Genomic DNA, 25,830 nt, shown 5'->3' on the forward strand with positions numbered 1-25,830 from the left:
CAGTAAGAAGTTTTATATATACTTGGAGCTCAGAGGCTAGGACTACACCTAAGATAAAAATTTGTAGTCATTGATATATAGATGGTGACTGATGACATGGACATGGATGAAATCACTTAGGAAGAGAAGAAAAGAGAGTTAGGAACAAGCTTAGGCCAGCTAAAGGATCATGAGCTTCCAGAGGAAATTTAGAGCAGAGAGGAAGAGAAAAGGAAAACCAAGAGAACATAACATTACAGAGAACGTAACAAAACCAAGAGAACATAACATTAAGGAGCCAGAGGGAAGAAGTAGCAGTAGTGTTGATACGAGGTTAGGTAAGATAATAATTTAAAAATGATCATTGTGTTTTACTAAAATGGAAGCCATTAGTGACCTTGTTGACATGGGTAGAGTAGAAGATGATGAAATGGTGATAGCACATTGGACAACACTTTTGAGAAATTTGGCTGTGAAAGAGAGAGAAAGGACTGAAGGGAGGAGAGGGGAGACTTGAAAAAGGATATTTTAATTTTGGAAAAATTGAGAACATGTTAAGGTTATATGAGGGATTTTTCATGTTAGGTAACCCTTAAGGGTCCATCTAGCCTGTCTCTTTAAAGCTGCCGTGTGAGAGCTGGGTTGAGAGGAGGAGATCCTCAGCTGCTACCCTGTCAGAGGCATAACTGTTATAGTGGGACTAGCTGTCTTATTCAGTAGTCCGTCCCATTCCTACCCTATCTTCCCATTCCCTGCTGTGCACCCAAGCTTGCCAACTCCCCTGAACCTATCAGGAGTATTCTGAAGTATACCCAAACTCATCAGGACTTTCCTGAAATCTCCCAACATTTGTTTTTGATGAGTCTGTATCTCTCTTATCAGAATGTATATTCTTTTAGGACATTCAGTAATATTATTTTGTGCCTGCCTTATAAGGCACTGTTCTGGGCATTATGCTGAGATGATGATCTAGTCTCAAATCCTCCTTCCCTGAAAGAGGTATGTGATAGTTACACACCATGTGGAATAGTACTGTAAGATATTTTTCTGGTGAAATTTTGTGAGTATGTAGAAGAGGAAAAAGGAAACTCACTAGATTTAGGAGAATCAGGAAAAATTTTAAGAAGAAAATGACATTTGAGGCTAGAGCTTTAAGGATTTATATATTTTAGGAGTAGTGAGTGAACATGGGTAGAGGCAGTCATTCCAGAAGGAACCACATGAGCAACAGCACAGAGAACGGAAAGCAAAGTAACTAGGTCACTTAGTTTCTCTGAAGTATAGAATATAATATGAAAGTGTTTAATATAAGCAAAGGGAAGTCTGTAAAGGTTTACAAAAAATAGTGATTACTAGATTAGATCTGTGTTTCATTCATTATTACAGACCTAATACAGATCTGTGCCTAGCACACATCGGTCACTCAGGAGAAACTTTTTTTTACTCAACTGTTGAACCTCAAAGGGTAGGGAGTACCTGAGCAGGTTGGCTTGTAATAACTTTTGAATTTGTTGTAACTCTAAGCCATGCAAAAGCTGGAACCAAGCTTTGAGAAAGAAAGAAAGAAAATCACCCCCTGAGTGATTCTTAACTGGTCCCTTGCCTCTGGCCATCTACATAACCTGCTTGAAACTGGATCTGAAGCCAGTAGGAATACTGCTTTGTGTCCTGGAAGAATTGAGGACTGAAAGGCAGACCTGCTAAAAGGTCGTATTAGCTAGGGCAGGGGAACTGAGTGGAGTGCAAATTAATATGCCAGTTTTCACCCAGTTTCTGTAGAGGGTTTAAATCTTGTTTATTAAATTCTGCAGACATAATGGACCACGCAGCTTAGAAGAATAACTGGAGAGACAGCTCTCTTTCCCGGGCTTGTCTTTAAGTAGGAGCCCTTTGTCAGTGGGGCTGTGCGGATTGCTGTCTAGGGTACATCTTGGGAAGGGTCATGAACATTCCAGACCTCAGCAGGTTCCAGCATTCTGGGCTGGAATGACAGGGAGGCTGAGTGGCCGTGTGACCCTGTCTAGGAAGGCTTTGCTGACTCCTGTGTTAATGTTAGACATCGGTCTATGTGATAGTTATTTTTATGTCAATTTGACTAGGCTCTGGTACCCAGTTTTTCAATTAAATGTTAATCTAGGTGTTATTCTGTAGGTATTTTGTAGATGTGGCTAATATAAAAAATCTCTTGATTTTAAGTGTGGGAGACTATCCTGGTTAATCTGGATAGGTCATCCAATCAGTTGAAAGACCTTTAAACCTAATCAGGGGGCTTGGCTGGCTCAGTCAGTAGAGCACGCAACTCCTCATCTTGGGGTCATGAGTTTGAACCCCATGTTGGGGGTAGAGATTACTTAATAAATAAAAAATAAATTAAAATGGGTCTCCTGGGTGGCTCAGTCAGTTAAGCATCAGCCTTCGGCTCAGGTCATGATTCCAGGGTCCTGGGATTGAGTCCCACATCAGTCTCCCTGGTCAGTGGGGAGCCTGCTTCTCCCTCTGCCTGCCACTCCCCCTGCTTGTGCACTCACACTCTCTCTCTCTGTCTCTCTTTGACAAATAAATAAATAAAATCTTTAAAAATAAATAAATAATAAATTAAATAAACCTAATCAAATCAGAGAACTAATTGTAAGTAATACAGAATCAATTCACGAACCCATCCTTAAGGTTCTGATCTTCCAGGACCACTTCTTTTTTATTTTTATTTTTTAACTAGACTCCATGCTCAATGTGGGGCTTGAACTCATGACCCTGCGATCAAGAGTTGCATGCTCAACTGGAGGGTGTTAGGCTGAGTGAAATAAGTCAATCAGAGAAAGACGTGTATCATATGACCTCACTGATATGAGGAATTCTTAATCTCAGGAAACAAACTGAAGGTTGCTGGAGTGGTGGGGGGTTGGGAGGGATGGGGTGGCTGGGTGATAGACATTGGGGAGGGTATGTGCTATGGTGAGCGCTGTGAATTGTGCAAGACTGTTGAATCACAGATCTGTACCTCTGAAACAAATAATGCAATATACGTTAAGAAAAAAAAAAGATAGCAGGAGGGGAAGAATGAAGGGGAGTAAATCGGAGAGGGAGACGAACCATGAGAGACGATGGACTCTGAAAAACAGACTGAGGGTTCTAGAGGGGAGGGGGTGGGGGGATGGGTTAGCCTGGTGATGGGTATTAAAGAGGGCACGTTCTGCGTGGAGCACTGGGTGTTATGCACAAACAATGAATCATGGAACACTACATCAAAAACTAATGATGTAATGTATGGTGATTAACATAACAATAAAAAATTTAAAGATTAAAAAAATAAAAAACTTTTTTCTTTTAATTAAAAAATTAAAAAAAATTTAAAAAAAGAGTTGCATGCTCTACCAGCTGAGCCAGCCAGGTGCCCCTCTCCTGGACCAGTTCTGGCAGCAATTTTTATATCAGAGAAACAGAACTGCTATGAGCCATATAGAATAAGGATTTATTATTTAATTGTGGAAACTGGTACAGCAGTTATGCATGCTATTGCTTCTGTGTCTAGTGTTCAGAGTGAGATTGCTATCAGTCAGCCAGACCAACAGTCAGAGAGGAAAGCTGGGTGTGGACAAACAGGAACCCACAAGGACAAACTGGAACCCACATCTCTCTCTCACGACCTTCAGCCTCATTGTGTGGGTGACCTGTAGGAGAAGCTGGCATCCTTCACCACAGAGCTACTCAGTACTTGACTCAGGACTCAAGAGAAGCTGAAGGAAGATATCTGATAGGGTCTGGAGGATCTGTAAGTCTGGATACCACTGCATGCCTACTAGATGAGCTAGCATATCAGTGACATCATGAGCAAGTTGCCACAGTACATGGCACCACCCATTGACATTTAGAACATTACATTTGTGACTGTAGCTTTACCTCTGCCTTTTAAATGTCACATAAAATATCTCTGTGGCCTTCGCTACCTCAGAACCATTCAGAGAAGAGAATTTTGCATAACCTAATTCCAGCCCAGCTTAGGTAATACATACAAAGCCAATATACCATGTGTATGTATTTCTATAAAACAGTAACTTTCCATGGTTTTCTATCACCTAAGAAACAAAATCCAGGGCGCCTGGGTGGCTCAGTTGGTTAAGCGACTGCCTTCGGCTCAGGTCATGGTCCTGGAGTCCTAGGATCAAGTCCCACGTCAGGCTACCGGCTCAGCAGGGAGCCTGCTTCTCCCTCTGACCCTCTCCCCTCTCATGCTGTTTCTCTCTCTCTCTCTCTCTCTCTCTCTCTCTCTCTCTCTCTCAAATAAATAAATAAATAAAATCTTTAAAAAAAAAAACAACAAAATCCAAATGCTTTTTTTCATTTTAAACACGGGGCTTGAACTCACAATCCTGAGATCAAGACCTGAACTGAAATCAAGAGTCGGATGCTTAACCAACTAAGCCACCCAGGAACCCCAATCCAAATGCTTTAATATGACATGTAAGCATCATAGAAGGCTTTTCAGGATCAGACCTCTGGCTGCCTCTACAGCTCGAACCTTTATCATTGTATCCTGGAATTTTTTTCATACCTCTTTGCCTTTGTTGACACTAGCCCTTCAATTAAAATATCTTCTTCCTACTTTGCCTGCCTAGCAAGTTTCTCCTCATCTTTCAGAGCCAACCTCCAGCTTCATCCATCCCTGTGAAACCTTACCATATTCTTGCTGTCTTAGACAGCTCATTGCATCTTCTTCTGTACCAGCTCCCTACATTATTATGTATACCACATTATACTATAAAATGTTTTTTAACATGTAATCTTGCCTACTAGATTGTGAGCTCCTAAGGGCAACATCCGTTTATTTCAACTCTGTGTCCCTGTTTACCAAGCACAGTACTTGGCCCATGATAGTAACAATAACAGTTATCAATTAATGAGTGCCTAATGTATGACAAGTACCATGCAACATACTTTGAGTAATTTCTAATCATCCTAATAATTCTGTAGTAGGTAGGCAATATGATCAATCTCCACGTTTGTTGAATAAAATTAATGAATATATTATCTAAGATTAAAAATTGCGATCATTTTCTAACATTCTCTTAAGGCAGTGGAACTTTTCTTTAAGTGAAATTTTATGTAGAAGCCTAAGACCTAAAACATAGAACATGAGGGTATTCTGATTCAGGTTTCCTGTAGTTTTCTGAAGCACCTCTACAAAACTCTGGAACTTCGAAGTACAATACTTCGTTTCATAAGAAGGAAACTGGCATGAAGAAGGATTGTGCCATATGTAGTGGCAAGATGAAATCTGGAACCCTGACTTTCAGTCCAGTGCTACACCAAGCTGCCTTTTAACTGATTTAGTTCACTATTAAGTCAATGATATCATTACAGAATAAAAGTCGTCCATAGTCTTAATATACTGAATATGCTAGAGATATAGGAGATGATTCTGTTATATACCTCTACCTTTACCTGTACATGTAACCTGAGACCTACTTTCTTTATTTATTTTTAAGTAGTTCTTTGCCCAATGGGGGGCTTGAACTCAAACCGCAAAATCAGTACTCACATGCTCTACCGACTGAGCCAGCCAGCCACCGGAGATCTACTTCCTTAAGAATAAAGATCAAAATCCTTAACGTGGCCTAAACCTCTGTAAGCTTCATCTTGCGCCTCTCCTCATCTTGTTTTGTGTGCTTTATCCATATGGAGCACCTTTAGTTCCTCACCCTCACCAACCTGCCTCAAGGTCTGGGTACCTACTGTTTTCTCTGCCAGAATGCCCATCTCAGTTTCTCCACCCCTTTCACCTGGCTAACTTCTGCTCATCCTTCAAGTCTAAGCTTAAAGGAAAGTTTCCCATCATCTTCCAGCCTGGGCAAGGTCCCTTGTTATATGGTTCCATAGTATTCCGTGCTTGCCATTCATTTATTTTTATTTTTTTTAAAGATTTATTTATTTTTTTGAGAGTGAGAATGAGAGAGAGAGAGAGAATACATGAGAGCGGGGAGGGTTAGAGGGAGAAGCAGGCCCCTCACCGAGCAGGGAGCCCAATGCGGGACTCGATCCCGGGACTCCAGGATCATGACCTGAGCCGAAGGCAGCTGCTTAACCAACTGAGCCACCCAGGCGCCCCTTGCCATTCATTTATTGTACACTTAGAATAATTACACTGTACACTTCATACAACTTTAATATGCATTTTATTCACTGCTGTATCCCCAGTGTTTGGCACATGGTAGGTATTCAGTGAATGTAAGCTATAGACTGTCACTCCTAGAGGAGTGAATTGATTGCTTTTAACATGGACAAAAATAATTTCCTTTTGTTTTTCGGTCAGTACAATGAGGAGCAGCCCTTAGAACTCTAAAGAACTCTTCCAGCTCTGGAAGCCTCTGTCTGCTACTTTGAGTCTGGGGCTTTCACTTCAATACAACTGCTTTTCCTGGTTGGGGCCTGAGCCCCAACAGTGCCATAACCACTCTGCTGCAGGCCAACCTTTGGTTTGGAACTCCTTATGCACACCTGATGATAACAGTCTGTCACTCCTACCACTTACAGTGCCACTAAGATCAGGCATTTGGGGTGGTCTGGCAAGTAAGTGCCTTCCTATAAAATAGCTACCAGGTAGTTATGCAACAGGTGCTTGCCTCAGAATCTGTCTCATTAGAATTATAGATGGAGGGGCGCCTGGGTGGCTCAGTCGTTAAGTGTCTGCCTTCGGCTCAGGTCATGATCACAGGGTCCTGGGATCGAGCCCCGCATCGGGCTCCCTGCTCTGCGGAAGCCTGCTTCTCCCTCTCCCACTCTCCCTGCTTGTGTTCCTGCTCTGGCGCTCTCTCTCTCTGTCAAATAAATAAATAAAATCTTAAAAAAAAAAAAAAAAGAATTATAGATAGCTACTTCTGAGCAACCTTGGTCTCTAGTTTATTTTAAACTGTAATGATTAGGCATGCAGCTGCCACGGAGTGGACACCAGGTCTGTGCCCACTGTCTCCCTTCCCCACTTTCTTCCTGCATTTCCCACTCCATCCCCTGCCCTCCCAACACTGCCCACCCCAAAGAACTGCCCAGAGCTCCTCGGAAGACCAGGTGGTTATTCTGCTGGAAAACAGAAGAGTACTTCTTGTGTAAAAAGTATGCTTCCCAAGGTCAAGCACCACCTAAATGATGATGATGTCACTGGTTCTGTGAAAAGTGAAAGGAGAAGTCTTTTGGAAGATGATTCAGATGAAGAAGTGGACTTTTTTCTAAGGGGACCATCTGGGCCAGGATCTGGACCTAGAAGTGATGAAATTAAGCATGTTCAGAATGAAGTGGATGAAATTATTGATGTCATGCAAGAAAATATTACAAAGATAAAAGAATCCTGTTAGGTCATTTAATTCTCTCCATCCTCTATGTGATATAGAAAGCTTATTGGATAATGCAGCTGCTTTTAGCAACAGGTCCAAACAACTTCGAAGGAAATGGGGTGGCATGGATGCAAAATAAAAGCCATCATGGCTTTGGGTGCTGTTATCTTTCTGCTAGTGATTAGCATTCGTATAGTCGTGAAATACCATACTTGATTTGATGACAGATCTTCATTATACAAAATCTGGGACAACAATAAGAAAAGACTGCTGCAGGGGCGCCTGAGTGGCTCAGTCAGTTAAGTAAGCATCTGCCTTCAGCTCAGCTCATGATTGAGCCCCAAGTCAGGATCCCTGCTCAGCAGAGAATCTGCTTCTCCCTCTCACTCTGCCCCTGCTTGTGTGCTCTTTCTCTCGCTCTCTCTCTCAAATAAATAAATAAAATCTTAAAAAAAAAAAAGATTGCTGCATAATTTAAATGAAACCTATGTATATAACTTTCAAAACTTCTTTTTCAAGAAGCTGAGGCAGGTATCACTTCAAAATGGAGCATTGAGAATGTCCAGTTATCTTCTTCCCTTCTAACAAAAGGGAAGTTTTATTTATTTTTTAAAGATTTTATTTATTTGAGAGAGAGCACGAGGGGGGGGGCAGAGGGAGAGGGAGAAGCAGACTCCCCACTAAGCAGGAAGCCCTATATAGGGCTCTTAGTCCCAGGACCCTGGGATCATGACCCGAGCCAAAGGCAGGCGCTTAACCAACTGAGCCACCCAGGTGTCCCAAAAGGGAACTTTTATTTTTTAAGAACATTTTTTTTTTTTTTAGATTTTATTTATTTGACAGAGAGAGACACAGTGAGAGAGGGAACACAAGCAGGGGGAGTGGGAGAGGGAGAAGCAGGCTTCCCGCTGAGCAGGGAGCCCAAAAAGGGGCTCGATCCCAGGACCCTGGGTTCATGACCTGAGCCAAAGGCAGACACTTAACGACTGAGCCACCCAGGCACCCCCAAAAGGGAACTTTTAAATAATTATGTTTAAGGCAAAGATAACCAGCCTAGGGGCGCCTGGGTGGCTCAATCAGTTAAGCCTCTGACTCTTGATTTCGGCTCAGGTCATGATCTCAGGGTCGTGAGATCTGGCACTGCGTCATGGAGCCTGCTTAAGATTTTCTCTCTCCCTCGCCCTTTGTTCCCCTCCCCTGTCCCTGCTGATGCATGCAAGCGTGCATGTGCTCTAAAATCAGTGTAAAAAAAGATGTACAGGGACACCTGGGTGGCTCAGTCAGTTAAGTGTCTGCCTTCAGCTCAGGTCATGAGCCCGGGGTCCTGGGATTGAGTCCCGCATCGGGCTCCCTGCTCCGTAGGGAGTCTGCTTCTCCCTATTCCTGCCGCGCCCCCTGCTTGTGCTCTCTCTCTTTCTAACAAATAAATAAAATCTTTAAAAAGAAAGATAGAAAGAAAGATGTGCAAATGGCTAATAAGCACATGAAAAGATTCTCAACGTCATTAGTCACTAGAGAAATGCGAATTTAAACCACGGTGAAATACTACTTCACACCCACTAGAATGGCTATAATCAAAAAGATAGAAAAGGCAAATCTGTAGAGACAAAAGGCAGGTTGCTGATTGCCTGAAACTGAGGGTGAGAAAGGGGAATTGATTGGTTGTATTGTCAGGTAAGATTTTATTCAGATGATAGAAATGTTCTATAACAGGATTGTGGTGGTAGTTGTACAGCTGTACAAATTTTCTAAAAACAATTCAGTTGTACACCTGAAATAGGTCAATTTTATGATATATAAATTATACTTCAATAAACAAACTGATGGTTGCCAGAGGGAGGTGAGTAGAGGGATGGGTAAAATGGGTGATGGGGATTAAAGAGTACACTCATCATGATGAACACTGAGTAATGTATAGAACTGTTGAATCACTATATTGTACACCTGAAACTGATATAACACTGTATGTTAACTATACTGGAATTAAAATAAAAAAAATTTTTTTTAATTATGCTTCCAGGGGGCACCTGGGTGGCTCAGTTGGTTAAGTGTCAACTCTTGATTTCAGCACAGGTCATGATCTCAGGATCCAGAGATCTAGCCCCTGCGTCAGGTCCCACACTCAGCAGGGAGTCTGCTTAAGATTCTCTCTCTCCCTCTGCCCCTCCCCTCCCTTGCGTGCTCTCTTTCTAAAATAAATAAGTAAATCTTTGGGATGCCTGGGTGGCTCAGTTGTTAAGCGTCTGCCTTCGGCGCAGGTCATGATCCCAGGGTCCTGGGATCAAGCCCCGCATTGGGCACCCTGCTTGGCCAGGAGCCTGCTTCTCCCTCTCCCACTCCCCCTGCTGTGTTCCCTCTCTAGCTGTCTCTCTCTCTCTGTCAAATAAATAAATAAAATCTTTAAAAAAATTGTTATAATTATTTCACCTATTGGTTTTGTTCCTTGCCTTAAAAATTGATATTCCTGTTTTTAAGATCATAAAAACATGCTTTATTTCTCTCAAAATTTTAAACATTACAAAATCAAATTCTAAAATCTGCAGCTTTTTAAAAAATATGTCTATAAAAATAACCCAAATATATTCTTTATGTTCCCGATGGCTCTATTGTTTTAGGTTTCCTAGACTTTTGTATCTTTGTCCATTATCTGTTCCACTTTCCCAAGATCTTCTTTTCTTCTCTATTCCCTATTTCTTTTTTTAATAATAGACCATTTTAATGGCATTTTAAAAATTCTTTCTGTGTTAGAAGAAAGGAAGAAAAAACCTGTGGGAGCTTTTCAAAGGTATGATAGACTCAAGATTTTTTTTATACCATTTGTCTGAGCTCTTATTTTTATCATTGGAAGGACTCTCACAAGTTTTTCATATATTTTATTTTTTATTGTAATGGACTTTTCTGTGGTTGGCAAATTATATTTTTTTAAAAATTTTAAGGGCTGCCTGGGTGGCTCAGTCAGTTAAGTGTCTGCCTTCAGCTCAGGTCATGATCCCCGGGGTCCTGGGATCGAGCCCCGCATCACTTCTCTCTCTGCCTCTCTGCCTGCAGCTCCCCTTGCAGCTCCAACTTGGCCAGCTGAGCCTCCCAGGCACCCTATTTATTCAAACTCTTACGTTATTACTTTCCTGTGTGTATAATATAAGTTGACCTCAGCTATAAAAATAAGAGTAATATATCTACCTTGTGAGGTAGTTATGAGAATTAATATAGGTAGAATGTGTTGAATGATTCAAGGAATTTGTAAACTAAGGGACTGAACAGGAGAGTGTAACTTTCTAAATTGGTTAGATCAAGGGAGAGGATTATCAAGGTATGAACTTCATTTTTTTTTTAAGATTTTATTTATTTATTTGAGAGAGAAAGAGAGTATGAGCTGGGGAGGGGAGGCAGAGGGATCAGCAGACTCCCCACTGAGCAGGGAGCCCAATGCGGGGTTCCATCCCAGAACTGTGGGATCATGACCTGAGCCCAAGGCAGACACTTTAACTGACTGAGCCACCCAGGCACCCGTAGGGTGTGGACTTCAGATGAAACCCTGGCACCACAAAGTAACCACATTCACATTTGTAAAATTCTGTTTCCTCAAGAACTTCTTAGTACTCAAGAATCTAAAATTGGGAAGTACTGGGCGCCTGGGTGGCTCAGTTGGTTAAGCGACTGCCTTGGGCTCAGGTCATGATCCTGGAGTCCCAGGATCGAGTCCCGCATTGGGCTCCCTGCTCAGCAGGGAGTTTGCTTCTCCCTCTGACCCTCCCCCCTCTCATGTGCTTTCTCTCTCTCAAATAAATAAATAAAATTTTTAAAAAAAATTAAAATTGGGAAGTACTTTCAACTTTCTTCATCCTAATTGTATACATTAATTGGCTTGTGGGAGCAGGGGAGCAGGTTATGAGTGTGGGGTCCTAAGTCTGACAACTCTGTTGCTCTTAGAGAAGCATGTTGTCCCCCTCTCCCAATCTCCCAAAAGAGTGGAAGCCCAGGGTGTCACACCTTAACTTACTTGATAAATTATTTCTAGGGTATCTAGATCTCATGAGAATAATTTTCCTTCAAACTGTAAGCCAGTCAAAGCAAAGTAACACAACATAGAAGAAGGATGACAACCAATAGCGATGGTTAGAATCTCTATTTTTCTACCTGCTTCTCCCCTTCTCTCCTTCAGCTGCCTATTTTTATTAAATAAAATGACCTTGGACATTATAAGCATGGCATTTCTTTTTTTTTTTTAGATTTTATTTATTTATTTGACAGAGAACACAAGCAGGGGGAGCTGCAGAGAGAGGGAGAAGCAGGCTCCCCACTGAGCAGGGAGCCCGATGTGGGGCTCGATCCCAGGACCCCTGGATCATGACCTGAGCTGAAGACAGATGCTCAACCTACTGAGCCACCCAGGCGTCCCTAAGCATGGCATTTCTTAAGGCTAAAATCAAAATGGCAAACTAAAATAGACAGCAGCTGGGCGCCTGGGTGGCTCAGTTGGTTAAGCAACTGCCTTCGGCTCAGGTCATGATCCTGGAGTCCCAGGATCAGGTCCCGCATCGGGCTCCCTGCTCAGCAGGGAGTCTGCTTCTCCCTCTGACCCTCTTCCCTCTCATGCGCCTATCTCTCATTCTCTCTCAAATAAATAAATAAAATCTTTAAAAAATAATAATAAAAAAATAAAACAGAGCAACTAAGCAGAACTTTAATTTGACTTAATTCATTCGTTTGTTTATTCAACAGCTATTTTTTAAACATATTCTCTGTGTGAGGTATGATGCTAAGAGCTAAGGCTGTAAAGATAAATCTCTGCCTTCAGGGAACTCCCAGTCTAGTGGGAGAAAGAGCCAAGTAAGTAGGCTATTACTTACTGGGTGATAACTTATCTGATAGAGGTGGGCACCCAGTGCTGTGGGAGCAGAAACTCGGGTTGTCAGTGAAGGTTTCCTGGAGGAAGTATATCTGGGGAAAGTCCTGATGAATACATGAGAGTAGGGAGTTAGTGAGTATTCATAGAATTTTACTTCATCTTCTATGAAATGGACTAATACATGCCAAATCCTGGGGGAAAGCATGGCTGAAGTATGATCTGCAAGAAGTAAGGCAGTTGAAGTAAAAGCAGGAAAATGTTAGTTATAAGAATTTTGAGGGGCACCTGGGTGGCTCAGTCGGTTAAGTGGCCTACTCTTGATTCTGGTTCAGGTCATGATCTCAGGGTCCTGGGATCAAGCCCTGTGTTATGCTGTACACTCAGCGGGGAGTCTGCTTCAGGATTCTCTCCCTCTGCCCTTCCCCCTGCTCGTGCTCTCATGCTCTCTCTCTGTCTCTAAAATAAATAAATCTTAAAAAAAAAAAAATTGTGAGTAGGAGTTTGTGATAGAAGAAGATGACTTGTCAGTGATTTGATGGTTCACGTAAAGGACTGATAAAGTGTGAGGTAGGGTTTCTATAAAAAGAAGGCCTTTTCTGTGGTAGGATCAGAACTGGTATCCACCATCTTGGTCTCCCCAAGAGTAGGAGACCAGTGGGGATCATGGCTTTGACCCTTATAAACTTCTTAATGCCTACTACCTAATAATAGGATAGAACCCATGTTACTTGATTGTGAGCCCCTTCTCTCTTATTGTTTTTGCAGGCACCCTAGAATACATTTCCACACAGGCCTTGTGGACGCCCATCTCTACTGCTTGAAAAAATACGTTGTGGACTTCCTAATGGAAAATAAGTAAGAAAGAGGGAGGTGGAGTCAAACTCACAGTGTTTAAACTACCTTGGTTCTTATTAACAGTTTTAAACCTTGATGATGTTAGATAGCTGGTTCATATAAATAACAATTGATTCTTGCCTTTATTTAAAAAAAAAATGAAATTGTGTTATCTAAATACTGTTATTTTGTATCAGAGTCCCCTGCTTATATTTTGGGGGCCTGTGTTATAATAAACCAACAAAATATTTTTGTAAAACTGATGTAACCTATGATGCCTCTTTCTGCACAGTTCCAGGCTCTTCTTACTTCCTTCCGCAAGGTTGAGCTCCCTAGCTCTATTGCTATTTTGTCTCCAAGCAGGTGTCCTTCCCCTAGGCAGTTATCCTATAGGTGGGCCCTCTTAGCAAAGGTTCAGAGACTTACCCAAGAAGAGGGAGAAAAAAGTTTCCCTCCAATTTTGGAAAAGTCCACTTCACTGAGTGGTCTTTCATGAATGCAGAGAAACAAAATTTGATACTTTCTCTGATTTTGCTTTGAGAACAGAATTGTGAACCTTAAATACTTTCCACAGATCTGTCTGACAGATCCCAGGACTTGGGTTTCCAGAGAAAAAAACCTCCTCTGAGGTTGATCTCAAGGATTTTTTTATAGTAAATACAGTTAGAGTCCTTAGAGAAACAGGTAGGAAAAGATTTAATAACTGTGTGGTTAAGAAGAGGAGCAGCTAGTCTCCCTTGATGGCTGCTGAATAAGTTTCTACCTTGAATAGCACTGATGGACTGGAAAGCAAGTAGGCTGGCGCCGCAGCAGCAAGTTCCTCAGACCAGCTGAGGAAGAGAGTCTGAGAACCTGAGTTTGAATGCTAGCATGGCTTTGACTGATAGACTTGGATATATACAGGAATATTATAATAGGGGAAGAGGAAGTGTTCCTTTGTGCCCAATTTTTTTCTTATAGCATCCTAACCCTCACCCTTGACTACACCTGCTAAACACCCCCAGGAAGACCCGTGTAGAACCAATGGTAAAAAATCATTTGGACTCCTGGAAAACTTTTCCAGGGATTATTTCTCTATTTCCTTACCCTAGGACACCCTGTTGCCCTGCTCCCCTCTGACTTACTATTCTGTTTTATCATTCAGTCAACAAGTATTTATTAAGTGCCTGTGATGAGGCAGGCATTGTGCTAGGTCAACTGCAGGATCAATGGTAAATAAGCAGATGTGGGCCCTGCCCTCAGGAAGTTTGCAGCCTAAGCTCCAGGGTAGATTGCGGAGACTTTGCTTTTTATTTTTTTATTTTTTTTTTTTAAAGATTTTATTTATTTATTTGAGAGAGAGAATGAGATAGAGAGAGAGCATGAGAGGGGAGAGGGTCAGAGGGAGAAGCAGACTCCCCTCTGAGCAGGGAGCCCGATGCGGGACTCGATCCGGGGACTCCAGGATCATGACCTGAGCCGAAGGCAGTTGCTTAACCAACTGAGCCACCCAGGCGCCCCGAGACTTTGCTTTTTAAATAGCAAGGAAACTTACGCCAAGATTAGACGGTAATTCAGTCTTTTCCAGTCACCAGTCCAGGCTCTCTGTATTCCAAAAATGAAGTTAACTCGGGGTGCCTGGGTGACTCAGATGGTTAAGCGTCTGCCTTAGGCTCCGGTCATGGTCCCAGGGTCCTGGGATTGAGTCCCCTGTCAGGTTTCCTGCTCCGTGGGGAGCCTACTTCTCCCTCTGCCTCTCTCTCTCTCTCTCTCTGTGTCTCTCATGAATAAATAAATTAAAACTTTAAAAAAAAAAGGAAGTTAGCTCTTGGCCTTTAAGGGCATGTTTTTTATTCTCAAGTGAAAATGAAGCCCTGTGAAGTAGGCCCTGTGATGTGTTGGGAGAGAATGCAATGGTGGTAGAAATTTTTTTTTTTTTAACTACTTACTAGGGCAAACTTCACACAAAGCCAAAAGTAGAGAAAGTAATGTAATGAACTCCCTGAATCCATCGCACAGGTTCGACAAGTATCAGTTCATGGCCAGTCTTGTTTTATATGCGCCACCACCCATCTCTCCACTGTCATGCCAGATTATTTTAAAGCAAGTCATTTTGATGTAATTTCATCTGTAATTATTTCAGTTGTTATTATCTATAAATATCTGCATATGTATCTGTAAAATATAAAGTCTTTTTATCTTTTAAACAAATACCTCAATGACATTATCACACCTTAAAAAACAAAAAACTAACATGCTCCTTAATACTACCAAATGGGACTTTAGCTTTTGGTGCCTGAATATATAGACAGTTTTGCACCAGAGCTAGCTTCATCCTAGCTGCTGTAGTTCCTTTGTAACTCATTAGGCCACCAGGTAGCTGTTCCCACACCTGGCAAGTGTAGCACAGCGGTATGTGCCTTGAGGACAAGACTTAATTTGGTGATTCTGTGGCTCATGGCCAGAAGCTCTGCCAAATGGGACTTTCCCAGAGCCTGCTGCAATAGAGAATGATACAGAGCCTCAGCTCAAACTACCTCCCCATCTCAGGAACTGTTAAAGAGACCCTTATCTCTTCATCGCCCCCCCCGCCCCGCCCCCTCTACCTGTCAGAGTCATTAGGACTAAAGGCATTATATTGAAAAGTGATAAATTTCAATGTATTAGGAAAAGTATAAAGGTACAACAGGACAAATTAGAATGGTACTCAAGAGAGATTCTTTATTCCTAGCTGGAATAGTGGAGGTCTTGTCTCAAAGTTGTGAGAGATGGGCCTGAATAGGTTGGTAGGGGCAGCATATAGAAGGCTTTGAAAGCTTAACAGGGAGATACAGATCTTCAAACAGAATAGTCCCTTTTGGAATGAGCCGTGGTACAACCTGGCAGGAGAACATAGACCATGCTGGATGGGAAAGAGACTCCTTCAAGGTAAGTAGGAAGCTTATAATTATCTGGTTATGAAATGATGACTCCTTGAGGGATGGAAGGCAAGAGGTAAACCTGGTAGGCACAGCTTCAAGAAAGGACACTTGAGCAATCTCCTGCTGTCTTTCACCTGTGAAAGTCAACATTTTTGCCCTGTGTTTGGTGTGTGTGGGGGGGGTTGTTTTTCAGTTGTTTACATGTTAATGTCTTCCACCCGAATTCTTTTGAGATTAGATACCTACTTGGATTGCTAATGCATTCAATATATGCTTGGTGAATGGGATGGGAAGAGATGTGATGATAGTTCAGACAGCAGAAGTAATGTGATAGATAGATCAGTAACGTCAGTAGTGGAAGAAGAGATGAGGGTTTCTATAGTTGACCAAGTAGAAAAGCTATAAAGAAAGCTGTGGAGAAAAGAAAACCTGCACTCTCTTTGACAAGAGAAGTTTAGTAACTGAGCTATGTGACCTTGGATGGATGTCTACTTTTCTGAACCTCACTTTTCTCATCTGAAAATTAAGGATAATAGTACCTGGCCCATATGGTTGTTGTTGAAAATACTTGTAAAGAACTGAGAGCAGGGAAGCCTCTGTGGCTTAGTCAGTTAAGTGTCCAGCTCTTGATCTCAGCTCAAGCCTTGATCTCATGAGTTCAAGCCCTGTGTTGGGCTCCACACCCACTTAAAAAAATAAAAATAAAATTTAAAAAAGAGCTGAGAGCAGTAGTTGGTGCACAGTAAGAACTTGAATTAACTTTTAATTGATCACCTACTCAGGCACTGTGTTCCTAGGTGGTAAAGATAAAAACATGGAGTTTCTGCTTCAGGTTCCTCACAGTTTAGAGTGAGGGGGACAGGCTAAACAAATTATTACAATAAAATGTGGTAAGTAGTGTTAGAGTATAGTAGGGTAGCATAATAGTATAATGAAAGCATAAGGGAATTTGGGGGGTTGATGAAAATACTCCATATCTTGATTGGGGGTAGAGGTTACAGTGGCATACATTTGACAAAACTCATCATACAGTACATTTAAAATAGATGTATTTTGGGCGCCTGGGTGGCTCAGTTGGTTGGGCGACTGCCTTCGGCTCAGGTCATGATCCTGGAGTCCCCGGATCGAGTCCCACATCGGGCTCCCTGCTCAGCAGGGAGTCTGCTTCTCCCTCTGACCCTCTTCCCTCTCGTGCTCTCTGTCTCTCATTCTGTCTCTCAAATAAATGAATAAAATCTTTAAAAAAGAATAGATGTATTTTATTAAATATACATCACATTTCAAAAAAATTGTTTTTAAATTTTTAAAAAATGAGTTGGACTTACCATAATTTTTTAAAAACTCAAAGCAACAGACATTTAATAAATACCCAAATATATTCTTACTGGATTGACATAAGCCTAAACAATCTCTCCAGCCTGCAGGATGTGAACGTGTTTTTCTTTCTCAAGCCATAAGCACCAACATTGAAAATTTATTCTCATAGCCATTTTCAGTATTTTTGTTTAAAGGAAAATGGTATCACAGGATACTGTATGCCAAATAGCTAGCTTTAAAGTCAGTACCTTTTAGGGGCGCCTGGGTGGCTCAGTCGGTTAAGTGTCTGCCTTTGGCTCAGGTCATGATCCTGGGGTCCTGGGATCGAGCCCCGCATCGGGCTCCCTGCTCAGCGGGGAACCTGCTTCTCCCTCTCACTCTCCCTCTGTGCTTTCTCTCTCTCTCAAATAAAGAAATAAAATACTTAAAAAAAAAGTCAGTGCCTTTTATTCTAAAATAATTTTCTGTTTACCATTCCATATTATATCTATTTACTTTGAAGAGAAAAAAAAAAACCTGAAAACAAAGCAGAGTTAACTTAGTAATCACCTTATCCTCCCAATTACAGCTCTGTGGCGAGAGCTGAGAGAAGAGGCAAGAAAACCCAAGTCCTTAATATTCTGCTCTGCAGACTTGAGTTTCCTGTTCTACCTCCTTCCTAACTAATATTTTGAAGGACTGACTTGAAGTGGAAGACATTTAGAGGATTTGCTCTTGTGATTTGCTTACAAAGACAGAAAAGTCAGAATGCAAAAGAAGCCAAATGTTTCCCTTTGCCATGGACATCATTTTTAGGCCTTCCCTGGAAGCCTGTAGCCATAAAGAGGACCTGATCAGAGACCAGGGCAAAATGCTAAAAATACCAGATTTCAGTAGAACTGATAATCATATGTTTTTTCAAAGGTTGGATTTTTAATGGTAGTAATATTAATAATAGAAAAACATATTTAGAGTTCATTACAATGCCAAATCAGGAAAGCTCCACTTTCTATGTCCAAAAATCAGAAGAAGAAATTATTGGCAGCTGTCCGGCCTAGAGGGATGACAGTCATTTACACATTTACTCATTCACTTATTCAAATAAATATTTATTTAGCATTCCCTTCATGTCTATCAGTAGAGACAATAAGCAAAAAATTATAAATCCTGTGGAAAGTACTATGGTTGCAGTAAACAGAGTATTAGTTACCATGGTATAGTGGATGGTATAGTGGAAAGAGTCATGGGCTTGGGATAGATATGGAGTAAGTTTCAGCTCTGCCAAGTATAAAACTGTATTAACCTTAAAAAGATAATCTTTCTAAGCTCTAATTACCTCACTTATAAAACAAGGACAAGAATACCTACCATGAGGATTGCTATAAGAATTTGAGATGTCTATTAATTTCCTAGCATAACACTCAAAAATGATATGGATTAAAAAGCAGTATATAATTGTCTTTGCTGTGAGAGTTCAGAAGCTAGAAGTGTTATGAAAGGCTTTCAGGGAGAAATGATATTTGAGAGCAGTCTTATGGCTCGATAAATTTTCACAAAGTGAACACACCCTTGTAACTACTATTCTAGTCAAGAAACAGAACATTACCACATTTCCAGGATCTCTCCTCATGCTACCTACCAGACAGTAACTATCCCCCACAACACACAAAAGTAACCACTATCCTGAGCATTAAATTTAAGGAGATAAGATCAGATTTGTACTTGAGAAAAACCACAATATAGAGAGGTAGATAGAAGGAATAAGACCCATGATCAGATTATACTTTAGAGAGAGAGTATTCTGTCTACAATATGAAGGACAGATTTCAAGAGGCAAGACTGGAAGAAAGAAGACCAATTAAAAGCAGTTGAAAGAGGGGCACCTGGGTGGCTCACTCCTTGGGCGTCTGCCTTCGGCTCAGGTCATGATCCCAGAGTCCTGGGATCAAGCCCCGCATCGGGCTCCCTCCCTCTCCCACTCACCCTGCTTGTGCTTCCTCTCTCCCTGTGTCTCTCTCTGTCAAATAAAAAAATTAAATAAGTAAAGTAAAGGAGAGAGGTCTTGGTTATGGGTCCACATTTGGGAATGAGCAGCAAAGAAGCCACTAAGTAATGATCTGTCTCAGGGAGATAAATAACATGAGAAAAATCACAGGCAAAAAGAAAAATACTAAGAAACACCCAATATTTTAGGGGAAACAGATATCAGAAATAGGAACGGATCAAGAGAGTGATGCCACAGAAGGTAAGGGAAGAAGAAATAAGGAATGGCTAATGACTGTGGAATTTGGAAAATTCAAAAAATATAAAAAGAAAATATTACCCATAATTCTACTGTGTGATAACTGAGAGCATCTTAGTGTATTTCTTTCCATTATTTTATTTTTATATAGACATATACATACTTGAAATCATGCTGTAAAAATAACTTGTTTTTTCTTTATTCAGTATGTCATGAGCATTTCATTCTCTTTATTCAGTACTATTTCATGAGCATTTTCCTTTGTCATTAAAACGTTCTTTACAATCAGAGTTTTGCCTATATGATATTCTATTACATAGATATATTATTAATATTCTTCCATTGTTGAATATTTGGTTGTTCTCTATTTTTATAAATAACATTAAGAGGAATATTTTTTTCCCAAAGATCCTTTTTTTTTTTTTTTAAGATTTACTTATTTATTTTAGAGCACAAGCAGGAGGGGAGCCAGGGAGAGGCAGAAAGAATCCCAAGCAGACTCCACACCTAGCGCGGAGCCCGACATGGGGCTCAACCCCAAGATCATGATGTGAGCCAAAACCAAGAGTGGGGCACTCAACCAACTGTGCCACCCAGGCGCCCCACAGATCCTTTTTATAATCTGATTCTTTCATTCATTTAAGCAAATATTTATTGAGCATAATATGTTTTCCTTGGATAGGTTTATAGAAATAGAATTATAGGGTGAAATAATATGAATATCTTGAACACCTTTTCTATGTATTGCCAGTTACTTTTCAGAAAAGATTTTACCAGTTTATACTCTGACTCCCACTGTATGAGAGTAACTGTCTCAAAGCATCCTTATCAGTAATGAGAATTATTTTATATCTGCTAATTTGAGGGGCAGCTGGGTGACTTAGTCAGTTGAGCATCTGAATCTTGGTTTCGGCTCAGGTCGTGATCTCAGGGCCCTGAGACTGAGCCCCAGGTCGGGCTCCTGGGCACAGTGCATGGTCTGCTGTTCCCTCTCCTTTCCCCTCTGGTCCTCCCCTCCTCCACCACACTCCCCCCTTCACTTACTCTCTCAAATAAATAAAATCTTTTTTAAAATTTAAAGATTTAATTTATTTATTTGGTGCCTGGGTGGCTCAGGTCATGATCCCAGGAGGGTGTCCGATGAGGGGAGGGGGGCCCTGATCCAGGACCCTGAGGCCATGACTTGAGCAGAAGGGTTACCAACTGAGCCACCCAGGCACCCCTAAAAAAATTTTTTTTAAATCTGCTAATTTGATTGGGGGAGAAATTGAATCTTGTTTTATTTTTTATTTCTTCTAAAATATCTTTTGAACACATATCTATTTAGGATATTAATCTTTTCTATTTGTAGCAATTATTTTGTCTTTAATTTGGTGGAGTTGTTTGTTGATAGCTAATAGTCAAAATCTATTGTTCTCCTTTGTGATTTCTTATTTCTTTGAAGCTTATAATTCATGAGATGAGGCAGGTGTTTCTGGAAGGCTGTGTATTCCTTCCAGGGAAGGGAAGAGTGGAGGGGGAAGAGGGAAGGGGAAAAGTGAGGTTGCCCAGCCCCAGGGCAATAAATCCAGCTGCTTATCTTAGGCCCCAAGGTCAGGATGTTCACAAAGGTTCACAGTGGCCTATTCCACTTCTTGGCATAGCATTGAGCTGCCTCTACTTTGAGTAGGAAGCAGGAAGAGTAATTTTGTCCTCTGTAATGCTGCTGAGCTAACTGCATTATGGGAACTAACCTGATGCTGAGTGCCAGCAGAGGCAGGTGGGACCTGGCAGGACTGCTTCATGTCCTCTCTTTAAATCACTGTCTGATCTCCTTAAAGAACTCGGCCCTGAGGGGCTGTGTGCCAAGGCTTGTTTACTTGCTTCTACAGTGACGGTCCTGTTTGGCCCATAATGTAAATATCATGGCTCTGAAATCCCCCAGCTGTCCGTGCTTTGTCATTCCTTCAAAAGGAACTGACTTGTTTTCCACCAGAGGGGGCCAAGGAACATTTGCTACCCACACTGGTTTGGTGCATTAAAAGGAGAGAAAAAGAGATAAGAGTGAGTGTTATTTCATTCTTTGTATTCATATGGAAATTTTTAATCTCCATCAAAGGATCAGGAGAAAAATCACATTGAAATTCAATACAAGAGCTTCCAGCTTACACAGAATTTTTCAAAGATGTCTGACTTGATCCTTCAAAAATGACAAAAACCTCGAACTGTGTAGCTCCAGGGTTCATAATTTTGCTTACCCTCCTCAGCCTCTGCCTCTGTCTTGCCTTCCTATCAACACTCCGTCTGTGTGGTCCTGTCAGCCTACAGAGCTTCTTTGAATGGGGGTGGGGGAGGGGGCGTGAAGGAGGCAGCAGCAGTGGGGTTTATAGGGCTACTTATACATTAACCTCTCTCTCTCTCTCTCTCTCTCTCTCTCTCTCTCAGGCCACATTATCTCATCTTTAAGAGTCTTGTAACTGGTCTCCCTGTCTTCATTCTCCTTATATCAGGCCTATTGCCACTGCTACCAGAATTATCTTACAAAGAAATAAAACTGATCAATGTCACTTTCCTGCTTAAAAACCCCACTAGCTTCTCAGTCCAAATTAGAGACTGCCACAGAAGGCTTCTATGATTTGGCTCCCTTGCCTACCTGATCAGACTCATCTCCTTCTACCCTCTTCCTTAAATCCTGGATCAGGCTACTGTCCACTGGATTATGAATTCTTTGAAGTCGGAAACAGTATATTTCCAAGGCCTAGCACAGTAATTGGCATAATAATAGATGCTTGTTAAATCCTAAATAAATTAATTAGTGATTTAAAATTCTGACAAAGTCACAGCTTGAGAGAGAAAACTAAAAATCTTGTGCTGGTCTCTCACCCTTCTGTGCTTTTATTTCAAAATCATACTCACTGTATTAAGGATTGGGTCCCTTCTTCCCTGTTATAGGAATTAGGAAGGAAGAAAAAAAGTGTTGTTTTCAAAGTTGGTATGATTGTCAGAATGTACAGATAAATTATTAGAATTAGTAAAATTGTTTAGCGAGGCAATCGGCTACAAGATTAAAATACAGAGTAAATTAAATTTCTACAAACCAACAAGAAGAAAATAATTGTTTAAAAGGCACCATTTATAATACCAACAAACAGTGAAGATACTTAGGATTAATCTAACAGAAGATATACAAGTCCTTTATAGAGAAAATTTTTTAATGTTTTTAAACAACTTTTTCAGGGTGCCTGGGTGGCTCAGTCAGTTGAGCATCCGAGTCTTGGTTTCGGCTCGGGTCATGATCTCAGGGTCCTGAGATCAGCCCCATGTGGGGGCTCTGCGCTCAGCAGGAAGTCTGCTTGAGATTCTCCCCCTCTCCCTCTGCCCCTCCTCTCTCTCTAAAATAAATAGATAAATCTTTGAAAAAAAATAAGCAACTTTTTTCAAGACTGGAGCATTCTTCCTTCAAATAGGTTATTGCCAGTTAAGAGTCAAGGCACCATATTAAAATATACTCACACACACAAGTACATGTGCATACACACCGTGTAAACTGGATGTTGTAAAAGACTGTTTTCTGCATAAATTCTTGGATTTAATGCACTACCCTCCCACCTCCAGCCTGAAGCTGATAGAGAACTTAGATCCTCCACTTCTCCAGAACTACCAAAAAATCCAGGCCGCTTTTGATCCCTGTCAGTCCCAAGGTGGCATGACAGGAAGGAATTTGGCTTTTCCTTGGATGCAGAGTTTTTGATCCCAGAGCATCCAGACAGTCGGATTTCTCATATTTGACCACTCTTTCTTCCTAGGTCAATCACTTCCGTCCGGAGTGAACTGATTCCATACCTAATAAGAAAACAGTTCTCCTCAGCTTCCTCACAACAAGGACAAGAAGAAAAAGAGGAGGATCTAAAGAAAAAGGAGCGGAAGTCCTTAGGTCAGTGCTTGGGTTGCTGCAGTATGATAAGGGTAGCAGCACCTTTGGAAAGAGTAGCTAGCCAACAAGGCAACAGCTTCTTGTCTAACCACCAGGCAAGACAGGGTAGCTGACACCATTTCCTGAGCTCTGGGTAGGCTTGCTCAAGCAGATTCTATCACTGTGCTCTTCAAGGATTGGCTAATCATGCCTCAAGTCCATTCTCTGGTTCATAGCCCTGGTTTGGCTGTGTTTCTCACTAGACTGTTTTGAGTAAACTCTGCCTCCCACTTCTCAGTTCCCCTGTTCTCTAGGCTCTGGGCAGCCCTACTCCTGACTAAATTCAGCCTCTTCTGTCAAAGGAAGAAAGGTAAAGGAGTATACTATTACAGTTCAAACAGAGGCCAACCAGACTATCTCCTTTCCAAGATGTTGGGGAGAGGTCTGTCTTGTTTGCTCTCATATCCCTGCCTAGTCCCTGGCCAGTCCTGGGTTCATAGCAGGTGTTCCAAAAAAATATTTATCAAATGAATAAATGGAGGCAGTATGGCATGATGGTTAAGATATCAAGACTTGGCATCAGACAGACCTCAGTTTGAAATCTGACTCTGCCTCTTACTAGCTCTGTGACCTGAGGCAGGTTACTCAGTCCCCTGAGCCCCAGTTTTCTTATCATACAATAAAAGATCTCACATGGTTGTTTTAAGAATTGAAAAAACTGGGGCCCAGATAACTCTGCTTCAAGCCCTATACTATTTCTGTCATAGCACAACTACCAGATATGGTAATAGAGGCCAGTGGCACAAAGCCAACATGGCTGGTCACTAAAGCCTAGACCCTTGCTTACTTTATGTCATGATTTACAAGAGTCCTCTATTTTATTGTCCTTAGTAGTACTTGATTTTTGGTCAAACTTGCTTTTAGGACCTCTTTTTTAATCATTTTTGTATCACACAATATTTCAGATGTTCAGGAAAGCACGTTGCCTCTTTGAATTTCACTTAGTCTTTAAGGTTTTAATGGGATTTCCCCAGGGTTCATGTTCTATGGGTAAGTTCCAAGGAGAGAGGTGTGAGCTGTACCCTCTTTCAAAATGTGACTGAGTCTCTATTTCCTCTGTTTATTCTGAAGATATTTTCAGTTTTATAAAAGAAGGCAATACACTGACCTTTGCTCCCTATGATGCCTGCTGGAATATCTGTCGAGGAGACAGGTGGGAAGACTTGTCCAAATCACAGGTGCGCTGCTATGTCCATATCATGAAAGAGGGGCTCTGCTCTCGAGTAAGCACCCTGGGACTCTACATGGAAGCAAACAGACAGGTAAGAGGATGGGTTTAGAAGAGAAATCATGGGAGCTCCTGTCCAAGAAACACTGAGCCTTTTGTCTTATTTCTTCATTAAGTACCCAGTGACTTGTTCAGAATCCCTCTCATTCCCAAGGTTAAGCAAGACCTGGCATGTCAGGGGATACCATTGGGGTGGGCACCCAGGTACAGCAAAAGGGGAAGTGGTAGGCCTAGTCCATAGAGGTAGAGCCTCTGTGGCTCCAAAAAAGGGCTAAGATCCCCAGGAAGGCTAACTTCTGGCCTCTGGGTTCAGCAGCTTTCTCCTGTTTTGCTGGGCATGAGGAGATCTGCAGTACTTCGTAAACAAGCTGATAAATACTGTGTAATCATAACTGTGATGAAGTAAACATAGGCGCAGAGAGGAGGCTTTCCTAAGAAGGTAAAGGAACAGAGTATAGTCAGATGGTAGAGCCTCAAAGAAGGAATGTCTATGAGAAGGAAGTGTCTGGAAACAGCATCGGAGAACTACCCCTCCTTTTAACCCCGAGGTTTGTGAGATACGGAGAATGAGCAGCTTCTGTTGAAGAGGAAGCAGTGCTCAAAGGATAGGCCAGGTTTTAGTTAAAAGGGGATGGAGTGAGGAGACAGTGAAGAGACTGAGGATGTAGAGGAGCTCTTTACGGTGTAGCAGCACAGGAGGGAGGGAGGAATGATGAGACCATGAAAAGGAGACAGGGCAGTAAAGGGTTGAGATGAGAAGAAGAAAAGATAGGTGACTGAGGGAACTACACTGGGGTGGCATGCAAGGACAAGAGAGATGAGAGGATGAAGAGATTAGCTCTTGACATGGTTTCTGGTAGAACTCTGTGGAAACTGTCAGTGCAGGTATAAGCTGGGGAGTGAAGGGGGAAGGTCAAGTAGAATGATAAAAGATACTGTTGAAAATCGGGATTGGAATGTAGTCCCCGAAGAAAACCTGGCTCAGAAACCTTGAGGACCCACACTATATGATGGGTATAGCCCAGACCTCAAGCTGGCTTTACCCTGGGTTGGTTATAGATCCAAGAGCATCCAAGGCAGAGAGTTTATGAGAAATCATAACTAGGCTCACATTTACCCAGGGCAGTCCTCAGTAAAGTTAGCCCCAATGTAGGGTCAGAGTTATTAGAAACCTTCCTTAATTTGACTTTCAGGTCTCATTTTTCAGTTCTCTGACTAGTCTGTCAGG

The 25,830-nt window shown here is 41.6% G+C and overlaps 1 protein-coding gene and 1 pseudogene across 2 annotated transcripts in view; both read left to right on the forward strand.

Annotated features, from left to right (window-relative positions):
- EIF2B3 (eukaryotic translation initiation factor 2B subunit gamma) overlaps positions 1-25,830 on the forward strand; it is a 127,619-nt gene that overhangs the window by 73,203 nt on the left and 28,586 nt on the right. For both annotated transcript variants that reach the window (XM_028123486.2, XM_028123487.2), the window contains exons 6-8: positions 12,916-13,005; positions 23,208-23,335; positions 24,446-24,636. In XM_028123486.2, the coding sequence (XP_027979287.1) occupies positions 12,916-13,005; positions 23,208-23,335; positions 24,446-24,636 (409 nt within the window). The remainder of the gene's footprint in view (positions 1-12,915; positions 13,006-23,207; positions 23,336-24,445; positions 24,637-25,830) is intronic.
- Positions 7,086-7,517, forward strand: LOC114224323 (vesicle-associated membrane protein 4-like; annotated as a pseudogene).

This window comes from Eumetopias jubatus, unplaced genomic scaffold (genome assembly GCF_037043125.1).
Source record: "Eumetopias jubatus isolate StellerSeaLion01/CBP00866 unplaced genomic scaffold, mEumJub1_p1.0 scaffold_4, whole genome shotgun sequence".
In the NCBI taxonomy this organism is placed as follows: domain Eukaryota; kingdom Metazoa; phylum Chordata; class Mammalia; order Carnivora; family Otariidae; genus Eumetopias; species Eumetopias jubatus.